Source organism: Dromiciops gliroides, chromosome 5, assembly GCF_019393635.1.
Source record: "Dromiciops gliroides isolate mDroGli1 chromosome 5, mDroGli1.pri, whole genome shotgun sequence".
Classification (NCBI taxonomy): domain Eukaryota; kingdom Metazoa; phylum Chordata; class Mammalia; order Microbiotheria; family Microbiotheriidae; genus Dromiciops; species Dromiciops gliroides.
In genome coordinates this window covers 54,773,503-54,793,740 of record NC_057865.1, presented here as the reverse complement: position 1 = coordinate 54,793,740, position 20,238 = coordinate 54,773,503, and the positions used below count along the sequence as shown (strand labels likewise).

General features: G+C 42.5%; 1 protein-coding gene across 1 annotated transcript in view; it reads left to right on the top strand.

The window, feature by feature from the left end:
* The window catches only part of CUBN (cubilin), a 294,282-nt gene that overhangs the window by 131,589 nt on the left and 142,455 nt on the right, over positions 1-20,238 (top strand). The window contains 2 exon segments of the mRNA XM_043967014.1: positions 6,411-6,585; positions 9,345-9,514. Coding sequence (XP_043822949.1) covers positions 6,411-6,585; positions 9,345-9,514 — 345 coding nt within the window.

Sequence of the window (20,238 nt, the reverse complement as noted above, 5' to 3'; positions counted from 1 at the left end):
CACCCCCAACACCTTACGGAACAGGGGAGTGTCTCTCAGGCTTGTGTTGGGTAAGTGGTCTACATTTCAGAGCTGTAAAGCTAAAAATTAAGCCAGGTCCTTGGCCAAAGCTGTTAATATCCTAGGTCAGGAATCACATTCTAGAGTATGTTTATGGATGTGGTTGGTGCCAAACCATTTTTGTGGGAACAATTAGCGTTTGAAGAGAAAACAGGGTACTGTTGCTATTGTTTTGGCTGTGGGCTCACATTGCATTGAAGTGTTGGCATCTCCTTGGGCACCCTGCCACTGTAAACTCCTGCCAGGGCCCAATGTACAAAGTCCTAGGACAGAAGACCATGGAGTGAGAGCGAGGAGGGACCTCTGAGTTCAACTAGTCTCTCTCTCTCTCTCATTTTACAGATGAGAAACCAGGGCCAAAGAGATATTTGCCCAACGTTACACAGCTACTTAATGTTTGGGCCAAGATTTGAACCCAGATCCCCCGATTCCAGATCCACTGCTCTTTCCCCTCTAATATGTTGCCTCCCTGGGTCTTGTTCTGGTTTTTTTTTTTTTCATTTTCCCTTTGAGAACCCCACAGGAATGTCACTGACTTAACAAGAGTCCTGGTATTGTTGGCCTGATTCATAGAGCTCTCTGGTCCCTCACGTTCACTTCATGGGATACTCAGGCTTGGGCTATTCCCTAAAAACAAATAGAGCCCTTAGGGATGTGCTGCACTTAGGGATAGAGGGATGACTTCACAATCTCAGACATCTACCCAAAGAAGGGCCTCTGTATGAGGACAGCAGAAAGTGTATATGGAGCTTAGTTAGATCAGGGAAAGCTGATTTTAGGTCTTAGAGCAAAGACTGGATGACCACTGGTCTGTTGTTGATGGGATTCTTATTCACATGTGAGCCTCTGATGTCCCTTCCAACTCTGAGATGCTGCGATTGAATTAATTTTAACCAACATTTATTAAGCACCTACTATCGCAAGGCACTGTGGGCCCCTGGTCCTCCCCCCATCCACTTTGAATCACTGGTGTGGCTACTTGATCGAAAAGACAAAATACTTTTTTTTGTTGTTGTTCAAAGGACCTTCAATAGGTTTATTTCCCTCTAGCAAAGAATTAGATGGCAGGAAAATAGGAACTGATATGTGGGCAGTATAGTCTGGTTCCCTCTTCCCAAGCCTGGAAAGCTAGATGTGCATCTCAGGGTTCTAGAGTAGTCTGAGGGATTTGAGGGTATTTTTTCTACTTCTATTGGCTTGAGCCACCACAAGCTGTGTTCTCTCCATCATTAGGCACCTGTGACCAGCATCCCAGTTCCATTGAATCACTTAGCTTTTATAGAGGGATATTGCATTTACTTTGAAGTTATTTTAAGAACAAAGGTATAGATAGCTATTTTCCCCAATAACTTGACATCCTCCTGGCTTAGTTCCTATATAACATTGGTCCCCCCGATTTCATGTCCAAATGTAGCCTGACTCAGCTGGATGGGTCTTTGTCTCAGCTACCACTGAGACAAAGGCCCCTGAACGTCACTCCTTCCTTGTAGGGGTGACAGTGCTGCACTGACTGCAAACCCAGACTATAACACCCTGGAATGTTGGAGTAGGGACCCCCTGGACCTTTCAAAATGCACAAGATCAGAGGCTCCAATCACTTAACTTAAAATGGGAAAACAAATGAAGGAGTGAGGTCCTGAGGCTCATTCACAGGATGACATGATCTCAGAGCAGGGAAACGCCCCAATGCCTTTCCCCTTATAGCATTGCTTCTTACTGGATGCTGGGAGTGAATTCCGCAAGATCCCTCAAGAACTGTGAGACAAAGAGCTTGAAGGGAAAACTCCTGGCCGCCCCAAGGGCATTTTTGAAGATGCCCCCAGTTCCGGTGATGTAGCCAATTGAAAAGGGGCTCCTTGTAACCATGTGGTGAACAGACCCAGTTAAAAAATGACTGCGGAGAAGAGACTGGAGCTGACTCAGCCCTTTGGAAGATACTCCCAGTTCTGGTTATGCAGCCAATCAGAAAAAGCCTCTCCCTGACCCCTGGATTAGCAGTGAGTGGTCACAGAGTGACTCTTTGTCCTCCACAGCCTCTTCAAGGCACTCCCAGGCCACATCATGGTGTAGACTCCCCCCCCCCCCAGAACAGACCCTGCAGACTTTCCACGTGTGCACCTTCTATCAGTTGATCAAGCTGACACGCTCTTAACGTGCACTAGACTTTTGGTTTGTTGTGACAGCCCTGAAGCCCAGGGCTGGCTCATCAGCTTCAGCTGAGGACTCTGAAATGTAAGGATGGCTTGAATTTTATTTCCTACACCTCAGCTCTTGGCCTGCCCCCTTCACCTTTCACTGGCTGCTGAGCACAGTGAATGGAGTTAGATGAATGCCGGCCAATATTCCATTTTAACTGGCTACCTTCATCCTCAGCCTTCACCCACGGGCAATTTGATGCTCAGAAATCAGTGTCATGGAAATGGTCAGTTGCTTCAATGTGACAACAGCCTCTTGGTTGCTCATAACATGGGAATGCTGACTTGATTGTAACAGTAAATGGGACTAACAGAGCAGAAGCAAATGGTCAAAACAGACTAAAACCACAGGCTTTGAGATGTGCTGTATTCCAAGCCTTCAATCAAAACACATTTTTATCTCGGGAATCTTGTGTTCCCAGCAGCCTGGTTTTGTTTTTCTGCTGTTTAGTCATATGCCAGAGTGCCCCATGAACCACACCCTGAAATTCTTTCCATCTTTTCCCCATTTTTGAGAGCCGTGTGTTAACTATCGGCTGCATCTGTGGAGGCCAAAAGTAACACTTTATTGTTTTTGCCATGGAAACCCTCTGGCTTGTTTTCATGAAAGCTGTGTGAAAAGTAGGTTGCACTGACATAGGGAAGGGAAGGAAATCCACCCCTAGGTACAATAAACCAAGACAATGGCTTGTGCCATTTGTAAAGCAGACTGTCAGGACAAAGAAAACCCAAGGTCTCTCTCCTCCCCTCAAGAGCCAAGAAAATCATGTTCAAAATGCTGGTGTTTATCTTTCTGAAGCAAGAAAATACATTTTTGTTATGTTTGTGATCCGAAGGTGACCTGTGTAGAGACAGTCTTCTCCATAGAAGACGCACATTTCATTTTCATTAGAAAATATATGGAACCTGATAGCAGGCTAAGTAGGCACTTTCCTCATTCCCACTCTTAGTCATCCCCCCAAGGAGGAATTATGCACCAACTCTAGAGCAATTACAGCTGAATTCAGAGACTAAAAAAGAGAAAACACCAGCAAGGTAAAATCTTTATGAATAGACAGAGAAGAAATCACCCTTCACCCGCCAAGCTCCAACAACCCAAAAGGATGCACAAATTAGTCTGCAGGCTTGTGCTTGGGCACCATATTGGAATACTACCCCAAAGTGTAAATACTTCGCTTGAACATTTCACTCTCTGCCTGTTCCCTACCGCACAACAAGTAGCAAACAAACCCAAGATTTCACATAGAAAATTGGTAAAAATGACAAAAGATGGGAATAGTCAGTATTGGAAATATAGGCACACTGATGCATTCTAGGTGGAATTGTGAATTGGTCCAAATGGTCTGGAAAGAAACTTGGAATAATGCCAAGTAAGTGACTAAAATGTTTATACGTTCTGCTCTAGAAATTCCACTGCTAAACATATACCCCAAGAAGGTTAAAGGGGGAAAATAAAAACTGTATGTACACCAGAATATTAATAGCATCATTTTTTTTTGGAGTAGCAAAGAACTAGAAATAAAGTAGATGTTCTTCAAATGACCAAGAAAATGTCTACAACAATTTAAATGGAAAAATAACAACAAAACAATTATAACTGAATGCTTAGAAATTTTAATGACTAAGCTTGGTTCCAAAGAAGAAATGTGAGCCAATATCTTGCCTACTTTCTTTCAGAGGTGGGGGACCATTAGTGTGGAACACAGCTCATAAATGTCAGAATTTTTTGATTTATCAATTTTGTTGAACTTTATTTTTTCCACTTTTTAAAATTCCTTATTAGGAGGGATGATTCTTTGGAAGGAGAAAGGGAGAAAGGGGAAATGGGAAATGTAGGTGATATAAAAACATAATCTATCAATATGAGTGCATTTTTAAAGGGAATACTCAGTGTTGTTTCCAACTATGTGTTGTCCATTAGACTCAGGCATGCACTGCCTATTAAATGCTCTTCTGAACTTCTAAAAGAAGAAGGGAAACAATAGAAAGTGGGAAAGTTTATTTTGAACAAAGAGGGAAGATGGCTCGTTTCAGCCTCGTTTTAGCCATTTGCACCACTGTCTATGTAAAGGGCCAAATAAGCCCTCCCCCAGAGCTGGCCTTTTGATAGGATGCAGGAGGCCACGCAAACATCAACTCCTTCTAAAGAAACTGAGCTTCAAGCTGACTGTGGGCCTCATTCCTTTGCTATTGCTGTCCTTGTCCAGAGCCCTCTTGGGAACAGCAGTTCCATTCATCTGGGCCCTTCCAGAAGGACTGCAAAGAAACCAGTGAGACAAAGGAGTCATTGTGGATTCAAGTGACACTCTTTTTCAAGAGCATCCTCATTGTTTTTTATTCTCATCTATCAGCACATACCAGCCGAGTTGCTCTAGCTCTCAATAAACCAGTAGCAGGATCTTCCAGGAAGTTCAAGGATGTAAGAATAATCACTCCTGAATTTCTAGTGGAAAGAACACTAGAGTCCTAACCCCAACTTTGTCACTCTGTAAGCTGTGTGACTTTGGGGGTGTCAGGTCACATGTGGATTTTAGCTTTATCATCCGTAATGAACTCTAAGGTCAAAGTCCAAGATGGTTCTATGGTTTCTGACCCCAAGAAGAGAAAGCACTGAGTTTGAAATCTTGTCTTATAGAAATCTCAGAAGTTTTCTTTGGCTTGCTGTTGCCATTTAACTTGAATTTAAACACTGGATTATGAACTTCTACTAGTTGGCCTCATGACCCACTCTAAACACTCTAATTTTCCTTTATACCTCTCCGCTGTGGCCTTCACTCCTTTTGTATAATTTCATTTAATCAATCTTCTTTCCTCCTCTAAGTTAGCCAATATTAAGGCATTGAGGCTATGGGAACATTAATTAAAGGGAGCAATTTTGGATAGTAGGGCCCAGACCAAGGCAGGGATGGATAGAACACAAAGTGGGTACAGGTAGTGACTTTGGAGCCAGAGAGGAGGATGAAGATATTGGTGTTCTTTGTAGAGCTGAGCCAGAGGTACCTGGAGAATAGAGAAGAATGACAGAACAGAGACAGACAGGCACTGAAGACCAGCCTCACCTCCTTTACCTACCATTTTGCCCAGTTTATGGTCCTGTGTATCTGTTTGTGGAATGTTGCTGCAATTAACAAAATATTGAAAGTTGGAGAAGCAAGGGGTCAACTTAGCCACTCTTAAATTATCTGTATCACCTTTCCTCTTGCCAGCACATAATTAGGAATAGACAAGTCTCCTAATAGATTCCACTTTCAGAAAAACTGAATAGAAAATGGAAAGTCCTGGGTCGGGAATAGGATTCTCTTTCTGAAGATGTGTGTGTGAGGATGTGTGTGTGTGTGTGTTATACACATACATATCTGTGTGCACACTGATACATATAAACACATATATCGATGAGTCCGAAAATCAGATCTCTTTATCTGCCTTGACCTTCCTGTGGAAAAGACTAAAGTTTGTGAAAAGTAGCCAAAAAAAAAAAAAAAGAATCTGCTCTAAAGCTCAATCCCCCCCTTAATTTGGAAAAAGAATCCCTCTTAATTCCTGCCATTAATGATGACAAGACAATCCCCAAATAATTAGGTTGGGAAAGCATATATTTCTCAGATAGTAAATTTATATGTTTCTAAACCAGAGGGAATACCTTTGAAAGCACAGAATTATGTTTAAAGTTCAGGCATTAGGGGCTTTTAAAAAATGATAATAAGGGGGAGAAGCTAGTTGGCATAGTGGATAAAACGCTGGTCCTGGATTCAGAAGTACCTGAGTTCAAATCCGGCCTCAGACACTTGACACTTACTGGCTGTGTGACCCTGGGCAAGTCACTTAATCCCCATTGCCCCGCAAAAAAAAAAAGATAATAAGGGGGGCAGCTAGGTGGTGCAGTAGATAAAGCCCTGGAGTCAGGAGGACCTGAGTTCAAATCCAGTCTCAGACACTTGACACTTACTAGCTGTGTGACCCTGGGCAAGTCACTTAACCCTCATTGCCTAGCCAAAAAAAAATGATAATAAAATTGTGCAGTCAGACTTATAGCTTCTAGACTGCTCAGAGTTGTGGCCTGGGATCTGATGCTAATACAGATTGACCGAGGGATAGGCAGCAGCTGCTCATGTAGATCATTTAATTGAGGCCTTTTCTCTCTGTAATCCATCGCAGGTCTATGGTGGTCCTGATTTTCGTTCTCCTAGGGTGGCTCAGTTGTGTTCTTCCAGATCAAGAGAGAACCCACTGCTGGTGTCCAGCGCTGGAAATTCAGTGGTAGTCAGATTCAAGACTGACAGAAGCATAAATGGCAGGGGTTTCAACGCTTCATGGCAAGAGATCCCTGGAGGTGAGTCTATCAAAATGAAAAAACCAACCCAAACAGTTAAGTATCTCCAGCTGAACACCTATGAAAGACTCGATTAATAATGCTTATTTGGTGGGTTTTGGGAGAAAAGTGTACCGCCTCTCACTTTCCACTTCCTTGTCCTCACCCTCCCATCTAAAAGCAATCCACACAACTTCTCTGGTGTGTATTTGGCCACAGACAGAGTTTAGTCCAGAAACTCACAAGAAATGATCATTTTGGACTAGAAACTGAAATCTATTAACTGGTTTTGGACCAAACACGACAATGAAAATTCATTCCATGATGGTCCCTCTATACCCTGTCTTGCTCAGATCCTACTTAGAGTACTGTGTGCACCTCTAGGCACCATATCTTAAGGACACTGACAAACCATACAGCATCCCAAGTCAGGAAGGTGACGAGAGAATAAGTAGATGGCAGGTAACCTGAGAGAGGAAGGCTCTATCGGCTGGCAGACTGGGAAAGGCCTCTCACAGAAGGTGTGGTTTGAAGCAACTAGGGAATGTAAAAAGTAGAATGAGGAGGGAGAACATTCCAGTCTGGGGGCACAGCCAATGCAAAGGTATGGGAGGAGGAAATGGCATCATATGAGAGGAATAGGAGGTAGACCAGTGATTGTAGAGTATCTGTCAGTATGCACGCATAACTACAAGAAGCCTGGAAGGGTAGGAAAGGGCCAGGTAATGAAGAACTTCTAAGTGCCAGAGAGAGGAGTTGGCACTAGATCCAGGAGGCATAGGGAGCCATTGGAGCCCATTTTATAGGAGATTTTGCAGGGACACGGTCAGATCTGCACTTTAGAAACATCACCTTGGCCGCTGAGGGTGGATTGGGGTAGGGACAGGCCTGAGGAATGGAGACGGGTTATAAGGCTATTCCAGTTGTCCACATGAGAGATGGGGAGAGCCTAAACTGGGGGGAGAGGAGGGAGGAATGGAGAGAAGCAACATATAGAAGAGATGGCTTCGAAGGGAGAAACAACACATTAGACAATGGATTTATATATTTTGGGTGAATTAAGAGAGAGGAATTGAGGATGATGTTAAAGATGCAGATCTGGGTGACTGGGAGGACCGTGCTGCTCCTGGCTTTAAGGGGAAAGTTATCAAATGATGGAGGGCAGGGGAAGATGATGTATCCAGTTGTGGAACCGTAATGCCTGTAGAACATCCTCTTTGAGATGTCCAAAAGGCAGCTGGTGGTGTGGAACCCTAGACACTAGGACTGGATAATCAGATCTGGGAATAATCTTCATAGAAGTGGTAATCAAACCCATGACAGGTGACATGATTGCTAAGTGAATTAGTAGAGCTAAGAGAGGAGAAGCCAAGGCAGAGGTTTGAAGGTCACTCACTATTATCACTATTATGTAATTGTAAGCTCAAGGAGCTTACAATTTAATGGAGGAGTCAACATGCAAGCAAATAATACAAAGAAAGCTACATTCAGGAAAGCTGGAAGGTGGGATTTTAGTTGGGACTTGAAAGAAGCCAGGGAAAGATAGGTAGTGCAATGGATAGAGAGCTGGGCCTGGAGTCAGGAAGACTCATCTTCCTGATTTCAAATCTGGCCTCAGACACTTACTAGCTGTGTGACCCTGGACAAGTCACTTAACCCTGTTTGCCTCAGTTTCCTCATCTGTAAAATGAGCTGGAGAAGGAAATGGCGAACCACTCTAGGATTTCTGCCAAGAAAACATCCAAAAGGGATAACAGGGAGTTGGACATGACCTAAAAAAATGACTGAACAACAATAACAGTGCGCTCTCTCTCTCTCTCTCTCTCTCTCTCTCTCTCTCTCTCTCTCTCTCTCTCTCTCTCTCCCTCTCTCTCTCTCCACATGCACACACATATCCATGTATATAAAATATTATCTCTATTCAATAAAAAATTTTCTACTGTGTGCAAAACACTCACCTTGGTATGAGGGTGGCATATAATAAGATAATCTCTGCCTTCAAGGAGTTTACAGTTTAATAGGATTATGTGACAAAACACACATGACTCAATTACAAAGTAGTACCCAAAGCAATATGGTATGTGAGCTACTCTCCTGTGAGTTGTGGGAAGGCTACATGTACCTGATGGCATTTGGGTTGGACCTGAAAGGCAAGTAAGCTTAGAGAGGGCGTTCCCTAGAGGCCTAGAAGGCTCATTTCCTTTTGAATTCTGTGTACTATGGCCAATCTAGAGGACTTAGAACATCTAAATTATCCATATTCATGGAGAATATTTAGTATTAGGATATTTCACATTTTTTTTTTTTTAGTGAGGCAATTGGGGTTAAGTGACTTGCCCAGGGTCACACAGCTAGTAAGTGTGTGTTAAGTGTCTGAGGCTGGATTTGAACTCAGGTCCTCCAGGGCCGGTGCTCTATCCACTGCGCCACCTAGCTGCCCCCATATTTCACATTTTTAAAGAATATTGAAGGAGCATTTGATTGAAAGTAGATTTTGCCTATATCACCGAAACGACTTCACTAGGTATCATTTGATTCCTTCTCCCCCTTCAGTGTTTAAGTCATTTCAGTTCCTTTATTGTCTCATTCTTGCAAAGATTCAATTGTGTGGGAAATCATTCATATAAATTCACTTCATTGGACATTCAATAGAATAGCATTTTAAAAGAGATGTTATAATTGCCAAAGGAATAGGGCGTGCTCGTCTGGGGCTAGGGAGAAAGGTAGAGAAGTTTATATAGGGAGTATTCTCATGAATTGGTTGGATTTCTGTTCTCCAGGTTGTGGAGGAATTTTCCAGGCTTCCAGTGGAGAAATCCATTCTCCAAATTACCCCAGCTCTTACAGGAAGAACACAGACTGTTCCTGGCTTATTCAAGTGGACAGAAACCATCACGTTCTCTTAAACTTCACTGATGTTGACTTTGAACTCCAAGATGCATGCATTACTGTAAGTGGCAAATGCTCCAAATGTTATTTCTTTTTTTTTTTTTTTTTTTTTAAGTGAGGCAGTTGGGGTTAAGTGACTTGCCCAGGGTCACACAGCTAGTAAGTGTGTGTTAAGTGTCTGAGTCCGGATTTGAACTCAGGTACTCCTGACTCCAGGGCCAGTGCTCTATCCACTGTGCCACCTAGCTGCCCCCAAATGTTATTTCTAACAAATGGACTGATTTCTCCCACATGTTCACTATATTCATTTGTTTGTTCTCATGTGAAAATGGAAGAAATTTGTTAAGTGCTTTTTACCATTTAATGTATTTTCTTCTTTGTTTTTTGTTTTTTTTGGGTGGGGCAATGAGGGTTAAGTGACTTGCCCAAGGTCAAACAGCTAGTAAGTGTCAAGTGTCTGAGGCCAGATTTGAACTCAGGTACTCCTGAATAAAGGGCCAGTGTTTTATTCACTGCACCACGTAGCTGTACCCATTTAATGTATTTTCAATTCTTAGATTGTGCTGTACTGTTTGAAACCTACTCTCTAAAAATTAAAATACAGATCTGCCTGTTCCTAGGTTTTCTTGCCTTCACTATCCCAAATTCTAAGATTGAGGGGTTACTTCCACCCAGGTTCCCATCGTTTCTACCCCAACAACAAATTCTTCCTCGTTGGTGACAATCAGATCCAGAATATAAAGTTCCTTTTGGGTTCCTTTACCTTTTTTTTTTTTGGTTTGGCAATGAGGGTTAAGTGACTTGCCCAGACTGACACAGCTAGTAAGTGCCAAGTGTCTGAGGCCAGATATGAACTCAGGTCCTCCTGAATCCAGGGCTGGTGCTTTATCCACTGTGCCAGCTAGTTGCCCCCTCTTTACCTTTTGAATGAAGAAAAGATAGTTACAGAGGAGAAAAGAGGAGAGGAGAGAAGAGAGGAGGGGGAGAGAGAGAGGCAGAGAGAGACATAGACAGAGAGAAGAGACAGACACAGAGACAGAGAAACAGATAGATAGATATAGAATGAGACAGTGAGAGATAGAAACAGAGAGAAAAAGCATTTATTAAGTGCTTGCTATGTATCTGACATTCTGTAACGTTCTTTACAAATTTCTTATTTTATCCCTATAATAACTCTGGGAGATAGATGTTATTATCTCCATTTTTCAGATGAGGAAATTGAGGAAGACAAAGGTCAAATGACTTGCTCAGAGTCACACAACTAATAAGTGTCTGAGGCTGAATTTGAACTTACATCTTTCTGACTTCAGGCCCAGATCTCTGTACCACTGAACTGCCTAGAATAATATTTTGGAGAGACAAAGAGAAACAATTCTTAGGAGAATGAAAGGACATTTAAAAAAGTAATGTGAGGGGCAGCTAGGTGGCACAGTGGATAGAGCACTGGCCCTGGATTCAGGAGGACCTGAGTTCAAATCCGATCTCAGACACTTGACACTTACTAGCTGTGTGACCCTGGGCAAGTCACTTAACCCCAATTGCCTCACCAAAAAAAAAAAAAAGTAATGTGGATGGACAGGGATTTCCTATACCAGCTTAAAAGACAAACACAAGGTCAGATAATAAAGGCCAAATGCAGAAGAATAGCATCGTCCTGTAAGAAGAGTACCCAGAATGCTCAAGTTCAGGACAAGTGGACGTTGGTGAGGAAAGAGAAGGACCATAAAGATGGTGGGATTTGTAGAGCTGTAGCAGAGAGAGAGGGGGATAAAAGAAGGGCCAGGACCCTGGGACAAAAGGCAGAGCTGCTCAGTCTTCTATTTTACTTCTTATTTTTCTTCCAAAGGTGGGTGATTTTCGTTCTAGGAAGGTCAACAATATATAGTCCACAGGGAGTTGATACCCAGGATAGGTAGAGAGATAGGAAGAGGATGGTACCGAAATAAATGCCTTCAATGAGCTCGTCCCCAGGTCCAGGGGAGCTGCATCTCTGTGTACTAAAAGACACGGCAGATGTGACAGCTGAGTGGCTGGCAGGTATATCTTTTTTTTTTTTTTTTTTTTTTTGGTGAGGCAGTTGGGGTTAAGTGACTTGCCCAGGGTCACACAGCTAGTAAGTGTCAAGTGTCTGAGGCTGGATTTGAACTTAGGTCCTCCTGAATCCAGGGCCGGTGCTCTATCCACTGTGTCACCTAGCTGCCCCTGGCAGGTATATCTGAAAGATGGTTGAGAACATGGAGGGAGCTACAGGATCAAAGGTGAGTCAATGCCACACAAATTTCAAAGAAAGGGAAAGAAAATGGAGTTCAAAAACATACACAAGTGAATTTGACTTGCTTCCTGGCCTAAGTGAAGATGTGTAATAGTCCTGACAAACTAGGACGTTGGTCTAATTTAATAAAATGTCATTTAATAGGGATCAATGTAAATTGGCTCAAGGTAAGGAAACATCTCCTGATAATCAGAGCTGTCCAGAGATGCCATGGTTTGCCTTGAGAGGTCATGGGTTACACTTCCCTGAAGGTTGTTGAGTGAAGGCTAGATTGCCATGTATCCCATATGTCTCCAATGTCATAGTATGGCTTGGACTCAGTGGCCTCAAGAGATTGGACTTCAGAGATTCTGTGGCTCCGTGAAAATGTTTATTATTGAAGGAAGGGAAAGTACACCAGCTATGGATCTATAGCCCCTTGCTTTTCATTATTTTATCATATTTTTATTTATTTGTTTGTTTGTTTGCTTGTTTATTTATTTATTTTGGTGAGGCAATTGGGGTTAAGTGACTTGCCCAGGGTCACACAGCTAGTAAGTGTCAAGTGTCTGAGGCCAGATTTGAACTCAGGTCCTCCTGAATTCAGGGCTGGTGCTTTATCCACTGCGCCACCTCGCTGCCCCCCATATCATTTTTTTTAACACTGTGCTGCCTAAAGCCAGGTTTTGAGGAAAGAAAAAAGAATGGTGAAAAGAATATGGCACAGGAAACACTGTGAAGAAAGGATAATGAAGGGAAGATAGCTATGTTCAAGTATGTGAGTGTGGCTGTCATGTGGAAGACAGGGTTGACTTATTCTGTTTGGCCAAAAAGGAGAAATACGTAGAAATTGCAAAAGAAGCTTGATATAAGGGGGAGAGAACAAACATTTATTAAGCGCCCACTGTGTGCTTTTACAGATATGATCTCATTGATCTTCACAATAATCCTGGGAAGTTGGAACTATTTTACAGTTGAGGAAACCGAGGCAGGTAGTGGTTAAATGATTTGCCCATGGGCACACAGTTGGTTAAGTATTGGAGGATCTGACTAATGGTTATAGCAGGGATTCTCAATCTGGGGTCTATGGCCTTATTTTTTTTTTTAGTTTTGATAACTATTTTGATATAATTGATTTCCTTTGTCATGTTCTATATTTAATTTTATTCATTACATTATTTTAAGAATGGATCCATTGGGGGCAGCTAGATGGCACAGTGGATAGAGCACTGACCCTGGAGTTAGGAGGACCTGAGTTCAAATCCGGCCTCAGACACTTAACACTTACTAGCTGTGTGACCCTGGGCGAGTCACTTAACCCCAATTGCCTCACTAAAAAAAAAAAAAAAAAAAAAGAACATTCAAATCCAGCCTCAGACACTTGACACTTACTAGCTGTGTGACCCTGGGCAAGTAACTTAACCCCCATTGCCCCGCAAAATAAATAAATTAATTAAATAAAATGTTATCTTAAAAAAAAAAAAAAAGAATGGATCCATTGACTCTACCAGACAGCCAAAGGGGTCTATGACATGCACAAAAGAGGCTGAGCGATCCCCAAATGAATGGGGTGCTCTGGAGGTAGGGGAAGTCTTCAAACAAAGACTTGCTGGCAGTGTTATAGTGGGGATTCTTGATCGCACAAAGCTTGGCCACAGATGTCCCTTTAGGGATTCAGATTCTTTGATCTACTGGGGCCAGTCAGGGAAAGGGGTGGAGAACACCAGTGAAATTCATGTCATCACAAAGAAGTGTAGTATTTGATGGAAAACAAGGTAGGCTATGTATGAGACACCTCCAACTTGGTGTCCTTGAACCCAACATGCCCCAAAGTGAACTCATTATCTTCCCCATCCCATACCCTGCCCCCTATCCAAACTTCCCTGTTATTGTCAAGGGCACCTCCACTCTCCCAGCCCCTCAGGCTCACAACCTAGGCATCCTCCTTGACTCATGCCCATCCCTCATGCCCATCCCACTCCATAGCCAATCTGTCGATTTCACCTTTGCAGTAACTCTCCACTAAGTCCTCTTCTCTCCCCGGACACTGCCGCCGCTCCAGTTCCGGCCCCTCTCAGCTCCCCCGGGGATTATGGTACCATCCTGCTGTGGGTCTGCCTGCCACAAGGCTCTCCCCACTGCAGTTCATCCTTCATTCAGCTGCCCAAGGGCTTTTCCAAAGGCACACATAGGATCGTGTCACCCCTGTGCTCAGTAAACTCCAGCGGTTCCATCTGACTTTCAGGGTGACATTTAAAATCTTTGCTTTGGCATCCAAAGCCCTTCATAATCTACCCCAACCACCACCTCCCCGGCCTTCTTACACCTCACTCACCCTAGGTATTCTTCAATCCAGTGACCCTGGACTCCTTTCTGTTCCTTGAACTAGACATTTCATGCTTAGTTCCTGATATTTTCTCTGCCTGTCCTGATGCTTGGAATGCTCTTCTTCCTCCTCTCTACCTCCTGGCTGCCCCGTCTTTCTTCAAGTCTCTTCTAACCCCTCTTAACTCCAGTGCCTTCCTTCTAGGGATTATTTCCTATTCATTCTCTATACAACCCTTTAGGTTGTAAGCTCTTTGAGAGCAGGGATGGTCTTTTGCCTCTTTGTATCCCCAGTGTTTAGCACAGTTTCTGGCACATAGTAGGTGCTTAAATACTTATTGGCCAACTAACCCAAATGGGCATGTGGGAACACAACAAAGACAAACTTATCCTGCTTCCTGATTTAGAATAGGGTTGGCATAGAGGTAGATACACTTGGACAGGGTACCCAGCCAGGATCTTCATTAGAGCTCCCCTGGGCTCATGTGTTGAGTCTTTTCTTCACATAGAAAGCTTAGGAACAGACCCCAGGAAAGCCTTTGTGTTGACTCTTCTGGATCATTTGGGAGCCTGGCTTCAGATCGTAGCTGGTTTTTTTCTCTGGCTGCTAGAGAGGGAGAAAGCTAGACACTGAGACGCTCCTCATTTCTGCAGAAGCCAGATGGGTGATGGGAAAAGGCCCGAGCTGAGACTTCTGGATGCAAAAAGCCAAATAAAGTCCAATCATTTTCATAATATTTATGCAATCGGCTGCAGATGAAGCCAATCATTCATTTTGGGGACCTTCAAGCAACTTGTTTGGTCCTGTTGCCCAGACAGCCAATGCGAGATTCTTTGGTAAGATCCATCATAGGCAAACACCAGTGAAGCTGCCAATTTTTTTTTAATGCAGTTCATTTGAGCTATTCATTATTAATAGTAAATAAGTTCTAAATGTCAGAAATTTTAAAAAATGAACTTTTAAGCCACCTTGGATAGTTGGGAGTGAAAACATGAGATCATTGACAAGTGGCTTGAAACTGATAGTTTTTCTTTACCTGAGGATAGTTAGTGACAAGGATTATTGTTCACATTTTGTGGACAGGTAAACTGAGTCACAAAACATTGTGACTTCAAGAATGCACAGTCAATCAGTGTAAAAGCCAGGAAATTGAGTGACTTTCAAGGCTAAATCCTGAAATAGTATCAATTGTAATTCAGGTGATCAATGAACCTTTCTAAGCCTCAGTTTTTTCATATATAGAATAGATAAAAATACCTATAATAGCAGTTCTCAGGATTGTTAATGATAATATAAATAATGATAATAAAAGCTAGCATGTTTATAGTGCTTTAAGATATGCAAAATACTTTACATATGGGCTCTCATTTGGTCCTCACACCAATCCAGTGAGGTGGGTGTTATTGTTATGCTCATCTTACAAATGGGGAAACTGAGGCAGAGGTTATGTGACTTGTCCAGAGTCAAACAGCTAGGAAATGTTTGAAGCAGAATTATAAGTTGGGTCTTCCTGATTCCAAGTACAGTTCTATACCAATGATACCATAACAATATTTATTTTTATAATAAAAATAATTATTCTAGATTTACTACTTTAAAGTTTGCAATTATCTCATTTGGGCATCCAGGTAATACAGTGGAAAGAGTGCTGGACTTAGTGTCAAGAAGAACTAAGTTCAAATCCTATCTCTGACACTTGCTAGCTGTGTGACTTTGGCCAAGCCACTTAAGCTCTCTCAGCCTCAGTTTCCTTATTTGTAGAATGGCCCTTACCTTGCAAGGTTGTTGTGGATTTCAAATCAGGTAATATATGTAAACCATGTTGTCCCAAAATTTGAAGGGTTGCTATCATATAATATGATTATCATCACCACAACCCTATGCAGGAGGCATGATTATTACCCCCATTCCACAGGTAAGGAAACTGAGGCTGAAAAGATTATGTGACTTGCATAGGGTTACACAGCTAGTAAGTTTCAAGCAGGATTAGAACTCAGGTTTTCATTACACCAGGTCCAGGGCTCTGTCCTTTACACCACCTAGCTATCTCTTGTTGTGAGACTCCAGTGAGATGCTATATGTATAGCACTTTTAAAAATCTTTAAAGCACTATATAAATGTCAGCTTATATCTACTACTACTACTACTATTACTACCACCACCACTACCACCACCACTACTACCACTACTACTACTGTAGCTATCACCACCACTACTACCACATCTATCACTACTACAACTACCACCGCTACTAACACTGCTACTACTGCTACCACTACTACTAGCTACTGTAGTCTTCTTCGCATATCAGAAAAGAAATTGTATAATTTTAGATATACCATCAAAGGCCACTGGATGTCAATTGAGAAACTGGGACTCTTGTCATGGCCCTGCCAAAAACTAGCAAGAGAGACCTGGGGCATGTCAAAGAACCTTTTTGGTCCTAGGTTTTCTCATCTACAAAATAAGGGGCAAATTAGATGATCTCTTAAGAATCCTTCCATCTCCCAAATTTTGTTATTTGAAATAGGTTGTTTGTCAAGTTCATAATTCTAGTCAGCTAAACCTCAGCAGTCCTTCCTGAATTGCTTTTTGACTTGTGAAATAAAAGGAACATTGAACACATGAAGAAAATTTGCAGAGATAAAAAAGCTGCAGAGACCTTTGGTTTATTAGGTATGGGAAAAACTCCCTCCATTTTCTTGGAGGACCAACCATTTTTTTTTTTTCAGGCAATGGGGGTTAAGTGACTTGCCCAGGGTCACACAGCTAGTAAGTGTCAAGTGTCTGAGGCTGGATTTGAACTCAGGTACTCCTGACTCCAGGGCTGGTGCTCTATCCACTGTGCCACCTAGCTGCCCCGAGGACCAACCTTTTAGAAAGTTTCCCAAGGCTTAGAAATCCCCTTCATTAGGTACAGGGCCTATCAAAAGTAAAAACAAGTCCATTCTTACTCCAGAGGAGCTTCGGTTAACACAAATACCTTGTTCACAAGATCTCATGAACTAAAATAAGGAAAGTGAATTTCTCGAATTTTATTGATCTGACGATGCATCAAGGGGAACTCACCAGAAAGCTTTGTTTCTGCTCATTTTAAATGATTTTGTGACATGGTCGGGGTAGCCACTTTCCTGTGTCGGATGCTATCTTTAACGGCCTAATTTTAAGTCTATTGGACTCAAGAAGAGATGAGACCCACTTGCTGGGGATTATCCATCATCTCAGCACATGGAAATAGTGACCAGTTTTTCTCCTTCCACGGAGCCTAAGTATGAAAGCGACTTAGCTGCCAGGTCCATTGCTTAATTAGAGCCCTTCTCCTATACCCCAAATTCATTCAGCTTAGTGTGGGAAGATCACTGAAGGAGCAGAGATGTCAGGAAGCCCACAGCATTCTCTTTACTCAGCACAATGGAACATCTGCCCTATCTCAAATTGGGAGAGAACAGAGAGAGAACAGGCCCAAACTGGACCACAATGCACCTCTCGCCTCTACTCTCTGATCAGGCTTCATTTGGAGGAAGCCGACTCTGGCAATAACGGAGACCCTTTCAAAGATGCTGAGGCCTTGCTGTTGACAGCGTTGACTCTCTCAAGCTTTGAGGGGCACTCAGGGAAGATGGAAACCAAATGTTTTATTTGTGCTGAAGGGAAGGGGAAGAGTTTTATATTGTTTTTTCTTTCCTCCAGACAGCTGCGTTGTCTGCTGCTGGTACAAATTATCTGGCCTGGAGTGCAGGTGTGGAGAGGAAAAGGAAGCTTTGGGTCCCTTGCCATGGCAAGTGATTGGGGCTGACCCTTTCCTCTGATTTTTAAGGCCTGCCTTGCATGGAGGAGAGTAGAGAATAGAGAAAGAAAAGGAGGAAATGCAGATTCACAGCCAAGTGTGTGAATTTAACAGAGAGATTTCATTTCAAAATGATTAATCAAATGTTGGTGGAAAACATAAAGACCTAAGAAAGTGGCTGCTCCCCCCAATCTGGCATAAGCTGCTCTAATGAGTAACGGACCAGCTTCCATCCTTCCTCATGTAGATTTATGACTTTAACAGGCTGGATAATTTCCTGAGAGGATTCCCTTAGCCATGACAACTCTCCTCCCAACTCCAGAAACAGTTGGTGTTTTTTATCTGTTTCTTTTTTGTTTAGCCAGAACATAAAGTCCAGTAGCAGCTGCAGCATCACGTATAAATTGCACATCCTTCAGGGGGAATTCATTTTCTATGACCATGCACTCCAGTATTCATTATTTGCCTTGTCCACAGGAGGCCCTTAATAAATGTCTGTTGGACCAAATGTTTATTGAATCCAAAGCTCTTACAAATACCCCTCCTCCTCTGCATGGTCTCAACTCCCTTCCTCCTTCACTTCCAAAAGTTTTAAAGCAACCTTGGAGGCATGCTTGGCCATGGAGCTAGAGATAGGATTGATAGACTGACTGAGCTGAGGATGCAGGGAGAGATGAGCTAGGCAGGAAAGAGCCATCGAATTCTCTACTGGACTCTAGTAGAGGGAAGGTGGGGTTAAGACCAGGGAGGGCCAGTAGAGCTCCCTCCTCCAAGCCTGGGGCAAAACTGAGGTTAAGATCGGTGGTTGGACACCCTGGCTTTATTTGTTGATTTGAGAGATTACGCTGTCTGTTGCACATTCCACTGAAGCACCCATGCTGGGAATCTCATGTGTGCTCAGTTGAATGGAATTCGTGAAGGCATTATGCAATTTGAAATCTATAGGAGTCCAGTATACAGATTTGCCTGAAATCCAACTAAATAATATTTTGATCCTATTTAGGGAATAATGTCCTAGCATAGGGGACTGGAGAATACAAATACATTCCTGGATCTATTACTATCTCTTCAATAATAGCCGAATCATCTTCTTAGGGCCTCTGTTTCTCCCTCTTAAAGCAAAGGAAATTAAATTTGCCAACTATTTTCCTCCCCGCTTTTTGCGAGATTAATGAGATACTGTAAAAGGGCTTAAAACATGGAATCATAATACAAGGAGGCGTTAAGGAGTTTTCCTATGGGCTCACAACAAAAAAGTGAAGAAAGAGTGTAAAGATGATAGGGCATCTCCTGAGGATTTAGGGCTAGAAGGGACTTTGGGTAAAGGGTTCTTACCTTTGGTGTTACAGAGCTCACTGGCCATCTGCTGAAGCCCATGGACCCTTTCTCAGAACAATATTTTAAAATGCATAAAATACAACATACATTATTACAAAGGAAACCCATTCTACTCCAGATTCCGAACCCCTGCTTTAAGTCATCTCGGCCATCCCCTTCATTTTACAGATGGAGAAACTGAGTTTTTAAGGGAAAGAGCCCTGACCGGAGTCAGGGAATTTGGATTCAAAATCTTCCTTGGACACTTCCTACCTTGTTACCTTGAATAAATCACTCCCTGGCCCTCAATTTCCTCATCTGTGGAGTGAGGAAATTAAACCAGGGGCCTCTGAGGTCCCTACTAACTAATCTTATGACATACCTGAGGTTGTTAACCACTAGGCTAGTCTAGATTAAACATGTATTATCTCTATAGCTCTTAGGTGGTTTTTTATTCATATAAAATTCAATGTGATTTTTATCAGCTCATGAAAGTCAGCAAGCGGCTGAGCAAGAAAATAACCATTTCTCTTGCCTGCAAAGCTCAATTCTAAGGTTTAGGTGGACAGAGTTTCCATTGTCTAGAGCAAATAACAGGGTAGAAATCAGGAGATGGTATAACTAGACTCCAGGTGAATGGACTTTCTCCTCTGCTTGGGTCTAGACTAATTTTAACCCTGATGCTAAGTTGTTTATCTTCCCCCTTCTGCAAACTGAAACACAGTAAATACGAATGAAGAAAGCTGATATTCTGCGAAGGGTCAAGCGCAATGTCTTTTTGGATAATCTGAGACCCAGAAAAGGGAGGCTCAGGAATAGGTGCCAGTTGCCAGAAATGTCATTAAAATAAAATGTGACCAAGGAAGCTCTTAGCCATGTGCTTGGAGGCCTTTAAGTAAGATTGTACTACCCTCTATGTAAGGTGATCATGAGTCATGTAATCTTGCTGAGGTTTTCAGAGAAGAGAAAAAGGAGATGTGATGGGAAGCAGGGCTATATCCTGCATTAGTGCCAATGGTATTTTAATAAAAATATCCAGAACATAAGCAGATCATTTCTTCAGTGCACCTTGAAAAACCTATTAGGAAATCTCAATTTTTGTGA